Below are 9741 nucleotides of genomic sequence, written 5' to 3' on the forward strand. Positions count from 1 at the left end.
ACAAATTAATTTTTTAATTGAAATAAAGCTGAAATAATAAAATATGAATTTCAGATGAAAAAGTTTACATTAAAAAAATAAACAGTTAAATTATTAAAATGAATTTAACAAACTGTAATAAACACTAAAAAATAATTAAAGCGAAAAGAAAATGACATTTAGCACATTAAGTACATAAAATATAAACAGAAATTATAAAAAAGAAATACAATTATATGAATAATACTAAAACAACACTTAATGAGTTTAGTGATGCTTCAATTTTAATTAGTTAGGATGATGTATCAAATAAAATAAAAAAACTCAAATTCTAATTCAACAACCCTTACAAGAACAAGAACCTATTGGATTTTGAAACAGTATTTTTGCAGATCCTTCATCAAGTCTCTCAAATGAGAAGCACAACTGCGAGCGCATGCACTAAACCACTACGCCACGACTCCAACCTGCAACCATCAACTAACCATTCAGCCCGACTCCTTTAACTCGAACCAGACACAGCCGGTTTTCCCAGCACCGGGAGCCAGAGCAATCCCAGAACTAATGTTTTCCTAAACCCACGGCTCTGGAGAGGCTCGGTAAAGCCTTCATGCCAGAGCATACAATTTATGAATTTATTCATCAGTGGGAAACCACGCATTAAAAGGTCGGGTGATTTTCCAGGTCACTGGTCAAAGCCTCCACCGCGGAGGAAAGCAGAGAGAACATGTTCCCGTCTCGCGCTGATAAAGAGGGAGAACTTGGGACACGGCTCATATCCGGCTCATATCCGGCATCTGTGCGGGTGCAGCGCTTAATGAGTTTCAAAGGTCAAATGCCTCTTCAAAAGATTAATGGGGTTTTGCACATCACCTTCACGGGGATCTGAGGGACCGAAGGGGCCGAACGGCACTGTCGAAGAGTCGGCGTCACGCTGGGACACACATCTAAACTGAGGAAAAATCCCTCAATGGTACTTACAATCCACTTTACATATCAACTGGTTCAAACATAAACCCTTGAAGTCGAGCGACAGTGGTGTGAGGATGCTGAACGAAACATTAAAGTTTATCGTCCCCCTGTGGTGAAAATACAGTTTGTTTATATGTCTATGTGGTGTTTTTAATACGCTTTAACACAAACCATGTGTAAATTCATAAGTCGACAGCATTGCTGAGTATTTTCTCCTTAAAACTGCAGTGAACCAAAGACAGTCTCAAAAACACGCTTTGAAATCGCTGGTGTTTCTGACGTCACAAACTACCTTGTAACCAATCAGATCAACGTGTGATCGTCAACGAGTGGATCTCTGAGTGAGTGCGTGAGTGGAGGCGGGGCTCATTTGCATATTCATAGAACCGCGTATACTAAATGAGGCAAGGGTGTCGAGTTACATTCAAGATATTTTAAGGCATGAAGAAATTTATTTCACAGAATTTTTTTTTTAAATATGTCATTTTGGTGATCAAAGAAGAGTTTTAAGAGATAAAATGATTGACTACAGGGGGACTTTAAAAAGATGTGGCCCGTGGCTTTTGTTATGTGCTTTGGGACCGTATCCACCACTGGTGTATTGACAGAAAGATTTTCTTGACATCAGAAATGCATTACCTCCAATAAAACAACCACATAAGCAACAGTGAAACACTGATGTACTGTGACAAACTTGAAATGACCTAGGCTCTGGTAATCGTGGGTTACCTCATTTGAATATTCATGAGGTTAAAGCATTGATTGGACAACTTACAGCATGCTAAAGTTTGTGGGAAAATCCAAATATCACCTCTCTCTGGTTGTCTTACATCTAAATCATCACACCATCTCTTCATAAGTTAACTGGTTTGACATCCCTTTTAGTTTTGTGAATTTCTTTAGATGCTCAAAACTAAACACACAGCATGAGATCGTTTTTGCAAGTGTACACAGCTCATGAATATTCAATGAGGTAAGCACTGAGGCACTTTATGATTGGTTGTCTATTGCTAAACAAATATTGTTTCATACTGTATTTGTTTGGTACTGCAATTCAGGGGTTAACGTAAATCATTTTAAATGTAAATGTAAATCATTAACCGGAGGCTAAAACTGGCCTTAACTTTAACAGGGGTGAACACTTTTGCATTGCACCAACATTATTTCATAATTTATTATTATTTTTTATTTTAACAACTGAAATGGTCATATGGTGTGACGAAATACATATTTCTCCAAAACAAATAACTATAAACACATTTACAAACATTTGAAAACGTTATTATTTTTTTATAAGTGTTAATTTTGTGTTTTAGATTTTGAATTATATTTTTATACATGTGGGATGTTTATGCATTCTGTGCTATCTTCATTTAAATGAAACCTAAAAATAAAATATACATGTTCCATTTTCATAATTTTTACAGTCAAAATTTATAATAGATAGATCAGATCAGATCAGAATAAAATTAATAGATTAGATCCGGCGGGACAAATTATGTCCCTAAATCAATAAAAACATCCCTAGTTAACTCTGGAAAAAATGTGATGATCATGCGAAATAAAGTGTGTTCTGCTTTAAAATCTCTACATTAGAAAGCAGAAGAAGCTCACAAAGAGTTGCACAGACAGAGAAAGGCAACTTTTATTCCCAACTGCTCGTTTGTTGTATTCATTAAACCTTTAAAAGAGCCGTAGGTCTGGAGTCTTACATAAGGCCACATCTGCATGTGTGAGCAAACCTTTCCTCTTCATCATCCCTAATATCCAGATTACAATCAAGCTACTGAACCACATTAAGAAAACGTGAGAACAAACAGTCCATGTTCACAAAGGAAATGCTCGTCTAGAGTGCTTTATAGAGCCCATATTAAAGGGCTGTTTACACCACACCGTTTTTAACTAAAAACGTAAAACTTCATGCGTTTTGGCCGTTCATTTACCCAACAATGGTGCCTGAAAACGCAAATATTTGAAACAGGTTTCAAAGGGTACGTTTACACGACAACGATATGTTTGAAACTGAGAAGTTTTTTCTTTGAGTTTTCCGCGTACAGACGACACCATTGTTAAAATGATCCCCATTCACACGGATTTGCGAAAACTATTAAAAACGCTGCATTCTGATGCCAGGCCAGTAGATGGCGATGGAACACTATAAACTGAACACGTAATACACATGTGTATGATGTCATCATCTTCAGATATTCACGTTTTTGTTGTTTACACGGAGACAGGTTTCAAAAGTTTGCGTTTTCAGACGTCCCCAAAACACTGTTGTCATGTAAACGAACGGCCAAAGCGCATAAAAAGTCTTACGTTTTTAGTTGAAAACGATGTCATGTAAACAGTGCAAGTGCAGGTTTTTGAAAACGGTCTCCGTGGAAACAACAAAAACGTGAATCTCTGAAGATGATGACATCATACACATGTGTATTACGTGTTCAGTTTATAGTGTTCCATCGCCATCTACTGGCCTGGCATCAGAATGCAGCGTTTTTAATAGTTTTCGCAAATCCGTGTGAATGGGGATCATTTTAAAAATCGTGTCGTCTGTACGCGGAAAACGCAAAGGAAAAACTTTTCTTTTATTTTTTTTTACTTTTAGTGTTGCGGCTCCTCTCTTCCCAGTCTGTCAGTAACGCTCTGTTTACTTCCTGTCCATATGAAGCCCCTCCTCCTGAAAAGCACACTGTGCTCTGATTGGTCGGCTGGAGCAGTGTGTTGTGATTGGTCGAGCACTTCGAGTGTTATTGGGAAATGTCCCGCCCCTTACCATAACCGCCAGTTTAACACACTACTAACTAACTCAACCAGGCCCCGCCCCTTTATTCTGCGTATGAATTATTATAATGAGGAATATAGTGACATGTTTGTTCCCGGAAGAAACTCAAGATACAATGGAGGCGTTTCAGGAGTTCAGAAACACTGACACTGATATAGAGAAGAACTGGAGCTTTCTCATGATCAAACAGCAACAAAAGCAAGCATCACAGATCCTCTTTAAATATAAAGATCAGCGAAACAAGAGGTCAGGTATATAAACACGTTCTGTCTGACGCATTCCAACAATGTAAAAAGATAAATGCAACACAATGCAGTTGGAAGGACGATCTGGTTGTTCAAACACTGACCGCATAAAAAAACATGTTTTATATTTCGCCTTTATGAAGCTGCATCGCCTCCCAGAAACATTTATATTCTCCTGGTAATAAAAGATCCATCGTTTCAATAAAACGGCCTCAGAAACGCCTCTGTCTCCAGGGATATTCCTGCATATCCAGCAGAAACCTGTCCTCGCCGGGATAAAGATGAATCCCAGAGAGCCTTCCCTCCAAACGCTGAACAACACCGCACCGATACACTCCATACGGGATTCGGCAATATGTAATGAAACATATCAGGCATAATTACCAGAGTTCAAGTAATGCTGAATGTAAAGATTCTCCAGTGACATCCACACCGGATATTACAGATAATCATGACTATTTTTGAGTCCTGGAGGGCAAAACATCATAGAACTGCAGCCTGTCAATTATCCATATCTCTCAAAACACAAATATTTTGATCACCTCTCAAAAGCAGAAAAACAAAAAAAATGAGCTAGTTTTAGGCACTTGTGATCCATATACAGCATTATTTCAATCACTAAAAACAGCAGGACGTTCTAAAACACAAAGTGAAAATGTCCTAAAACATTATTGATGATGCTTATATCCAGACAAGCGGATGAGCCAAGAATATGAACGCAATGTGCTAAATGGTTACGCGGTTTCTTTATAAAGGTTTTCTATTGGCGTTTATATGCTTGGTTTATCTGCTCGCCTGTAGTTATCATCTTTAATAAGGTGCATTTAATATCACGGTCTTACTACAACGGTCAAAATTACAGTGTCCGTTCTTCACCTGAGATGATTTGACAGACGCCAGATCGTTTATCATGATAACTGATCTCTGGCTAATTTACATCTTCAAACTAATATGCAGATTTGATTAAAATATCTGGCTGAAGTTGTCTGATTTTACTTCACGTACTTGTGTCGATGTATAGATCCTTGAAACCATGTCTGTTATACTGCTTGATATTGCGAGCTGTTACTTATCATATTTTAATGCATTACCATAATCATAAACACACTGGTTTGTAGCGCAAAATACATTTTATTCTTCATGTTGTCTACTTATATCGTAAGTCTCGCACATTCACAGAAAACAGCTTACTTGTGCATTGAAAAAACTAATTTCATGTAGAATGTGAACCCAGAATGCATTACGACAAGCTTGTTGAAAATAACCCACAGTATGTGCAAAAGTACTTTAATGAAAATGATCAAGCTTAAAATATTTTAAAACTGACTAGTGTTTTTATGCCAATTAACAACATATTGCAAGATTCGTCTCTCGTCGGCTGCACTGAAATCAACTTTAGCGGTGTCTCCCATGAAGCACGAGTCGTTCCCTATATAGTGCGCTCCACATCAATCACTTATGAGGTTACGTTTCTGTTCGAACGCCGCGAGTTTTATTACGCAAACGCCTCGCTGTTTTCCCACCTCCATAGAACGCCTACAAGTCAGTATTTCTGCTCTCGGACACAGCCGTCTACTGTCTCAATCCCTCATTGTTTCACTTCTTTCTTGCTCACTGTGAGTCCACACTTCACAACGGCCCACTAAATGTCCCTGTTACGCCTGCCAACCTCACAGATCTCTCGAACCGTCCCTGCTCATCTTCAACTAGTGAAGCAACGGCCAGATCTCTGACGGTCATCATTAGCGGAGACTAGGGGTGTATGAGACACTCATGTCACGATACGATATTATTGTGATACTCCAAGACGTGGTAAAAGGTTAACAAAAAATGTGCAGTTGATAAAAATGCTAAATTTGGTTTTACATTGTGTGTGTAAATGAATAGACTTGGTGCTGGAAACCCAAAGCACAGGACAATAGAGACACCAGAATAAACATATTCATGATTCTGAAGCTGAAAATACAGAATTATACAGACGAATATACTTGATCTCTGTCACGGACTAGATATATTTAAAATAATGTCGGCCACTTTTACCGGTAACAAGACATTTAGCATTATCAGCACACACAAATATTCCCTCATTGCATTATTATACATTATATATAGCAGTTTAATATAGTACTGACACTAAACCTCTGAAAACTTGAATTTTTTTTCACACAGTAATTTTTGTTGTGGATGAACGATCCACAATACATATTGTTTTATTTTTGTGTATTGTGATTTATTGTGATACGATATATTGTTACACCCCTATCTGAGACTATAATAAACATGCTTTTATTATGTGCAGAGGAATGAATTTCCATGCAAACTGGTCTTTGTTTGAATAGATAAATATATTGATAACTTTACACCTTCAGTCCGAGAGCTCACACACACGCTGGGAAGCACGGCTGCGTGCCGCTCGAGCTGAAGGAAGCCAGCGCAGAGATGACAGGCGTAAAGCTTTTCATATGAGCTGAGGTGAACGCCACAAGCCACAGAAAACACCGCAAACACATTCAACCGCAGTAAATAAGCCCACAATGAGATGCCAGCGTGTGTTAGGATGACGAGTCAGGAGTGACGGATCCAAACGTGTGTGAGGAAAGAAACGGATGGAGAGAACGATTGCTATACAACACACCACCATAGTCTGGGGTCAATACGATTATTTTATGTTGTTGAAAGTAGTCTCATCAAGCCTGCATTTATTTGATCAAAAATACTGTAAGACAGTGAAATATTATTCCAATGTAAATCAGCTGTTTTCTATGTGAATATATAGTAAAGTGTAATTTATTCCTGTGATCAAAGCTGAATTTTCAGCATCATTACTCCAGTCTTCAGTGTCACATGATCCTTCAGAAATCACTATAATATGATGATTTGATGATCAAGAAACATTTATGATTATTATCAATCAGTTTCCACAGAAATCTGTAGCAGAACAACTGTCATACATTTTATTTTTCAAGATTTTTTGATGAATAGATATTAAAAAAAGCAGCATTTATTTGCAATAGAATTCTTTTGTAATAGTCAATATTGATCAATTTAATGCATTCTTGCTGAAGGAAAGTATTAGTTTCTAAAAAATAAAAATAAAAATATATTGACTGACACCAAACATTTGAACAATTCAAATATTATGCATGCATATGTACATGTATGTGTGTGTGTGTGCGTGTGTGTGTGTATATATATATATATATATATATATATATATATATATAAATAGCATGTGAGTTTGGAAACAGCACGAGAGCGAGTAAATTAGACAATTTTCATATTTAGGTGAAGTTTTAGTAAAACTTGCACCAACAAAGAGCTTCATCCGGTCTGAATCCCACCTGACAGACAGAACACAGAGAGAGAGAGAGAGAGATGCTGAACACAGAGAGAGAGAGAGAGAGATGCTGAACACAAAGAGAAGCGGCGCAGCAGGACTGGGACGTTATCGTGGACAAAGAGCTTCTCGTACAGTGAGAACATATTCAGCTCAATCACAAACCCTTCATGTTTCACCGCCGCCACACAAGCCTCTCAGAACACATCGCTTTCACTCATTAATCCTGTCAAAACATTCATTAAGGCAACGATTGTAATCCAGTCCACCAGCATTCCAGCAGAGGACGAGGCTGGCAGAGTTCTGTGTGTGTGTGTGTGTGTGTGTGTGTGTGTGTGTGTGTGTGTGTGTGTGTGTGTGTGTGTGTGTGTGTGTGTGTGTCTGATCTGTTCTCTCCTCTCATGCCTCTCATTAGGACGCTTAGTTGACCTCACCTGAGCCTAATGCATCAAACCTGATGAAGCTTTTCCTGACTGTCCAACAATCCCACAATCCCACAGTCAGGAGAACAGAGTTCCCACAATCCCACAGTCAGTCACAGAACAGAGATTCTCAGTCCAGTGCAACACAAACCTGCTTTTGTAGTATTACAATAAGAAGATTGAAATGACAAGACAAAGAAAAATGAAACATAAAATGTCTACAGCGAAAAACTTAAGATGACAAATAAAAAAAAACATTAAGATTATCAAAAAAATTCTGTTTTTCACCATCTTGTCATTTTAAAGAAAGATGAAAATATAAAATGGCAATACAGAGATAGAAAAACTGTTTAAAATGAAAACTAAAATTGAGATTATCAAAAAAAAGATTATCCATCTTGTCATTTTAATATCCATATTATAATATTAAAAAGTGTTTATATTGAGATTTTTGTTTTAATACAAAACAATCATAATTTAGTGTTTCAGTAGCATCCTGTGAGAATAAATGTAACCATGTTCAATCATTTTCAACCCTTTATTATTTCGCCGATGAACATGTAACATTTCCCCTTAAACGACACATTGTTGCAGCCTGTCGTCAACAGCGTCCAATAGCGGATTGCTTTGCTTTCAAAAGCTTGTGAATCTGATTTCTCATAATTCAAAAAAACAGCCCTTTCTTTCTCTGCTTATTAACTTTACTTTGCATCTGCAGGAATATGAAAGAAAAGCGCGCGCGCGCACACACACACACACACACACCTGCAGTGAGTTACACTTCCCGTCTGGACGAACACATTCACCTGGCATTCTACAAAGATGATGCATATTATAAAGATCATGCATACCTTCCTCTGCACGGGACTCCTCGTGTCTGTTGAGCAATAATATCCACAGAATAGGAATGATGGCTTTAAACTGCTCCATGTTTGCGGGACTCTGGTCATGTCTCAGCCGAGCGCGCGTGACTCCAGTGCGGGATGATGAGCGCGAGCCGTCCGGGCTCTGACACACACACATATACACACTCTCTCTCTCTCTCTCTCTCTCTCTCTCTCTCTCTCTCTCTCTCTCTGCCTTACTCGGCGCCACGGGTGGGCGGGCTAACACAGTCTGATTGACAGGGAGAATGTCCAATGGAGTGTAATTTCGTGGTGACGAGAGAATAGCGACTGGCCAATCAAATCACGCCTGATAAATTCCACCGCACAGAGTCACTCCTCCTGAGATGGAGGCGGTGTTAAAAATTATGAAATTTGGTTATGGTTTTAGTTCACAATACAAGTGGAAGTAAAAAAATTGTATTAAATAAAAGGCAGCTCTTAGGGCTCAAGAACAAAGGCCTGAAACTGAAAGCCCATTCAAATGATTTTAAGATTGTAAAAACACGGTATTAAGAGTTAATTTTAGATGTGTTCAATTATTATAAGTTTACTTATTATTATCTATCTATCTATCTATCTATCTATCTATCTATCTATATATATATATATATATATATATATATATATATATATATATATATATATATATATATATATATAGCCTATACACATACATTTATACACACACTGTATACATTGTATATAGTGTGCATATACATATGTACAGTATATATACTGTGTATATGTACTTATGGAACATATGAGTGTGTTAATGTATGCTACAGTGGCAGAACACTGACCGGTTAAATGTTTAGAAGTTGGTCATTTCTGCGAATCAAAGAGAACTGCAAAATAATGACTATTTTCAAATACGTTTCAAACTAATATTGTTGGTCAAAACCACACCTTATTGTTATTCCTGGATCATTAAGGTGTAAATATGTAAAGTCTTTTCCAGTCCATCTGCTTTCCTGAGGTGTGATGGCAAGTTTTTTAGAATTGAGCTTCATTGAATTACAGAATTATTTCAGTAATTCAAAAAGTAAGCAGTGGGGCCACAAGATGTGTGGTACTTGCACACAATACATGTAATATTTCTCAGATTATTTTTTTC

The 9741-nt window shown here is 37.5% G+C and overlaps 1 protein-coding gene across 2 annotated transcripts in view; it reads right to left on the bottom strand.

Moving 5' to 3' along the window:
• epha10 (EPH receptor A10) overlaps positions 1–8795 on the bottom strand; it is a 220522-nt gene extending 211727 nt beyond the window's left edge. For both annotated transcript variants that reach the window (XM_077232540.1, XM_077232541.1), the window contains exon 1: positions 8592–8795. In XM_077232540.1, the coding sequence (XP_077088655.1) occupies positions 8592–8763 (172 nt within the window). In that variant the 5' untranslated portion in view covers positions 8764–8795. The remainder of the gene's footprint in view (positions 1–8591) is intronic.
• Positions 8796–9741: the final 946 nt, after the last annotated feature.

The sequence above is a fragment of the Siphateles boraxobius genome, unplaced genomic scaffold, assembly GCF_051911475.1.
Source record: "Siphateles boraxobius isolate OS27281-9 unplaced genomic scaffold, OSU_SipBor_1 173, whole genome shotgun sequence".
In the NCBI taxonomy this organism is placed as follows: domain Eukaryota; kingdom Metazoa; phylum Chordata; class Actinopteri; order Cypriniformes; family Leuciscidae; genus Siphateles; species Siphateles boraxobius.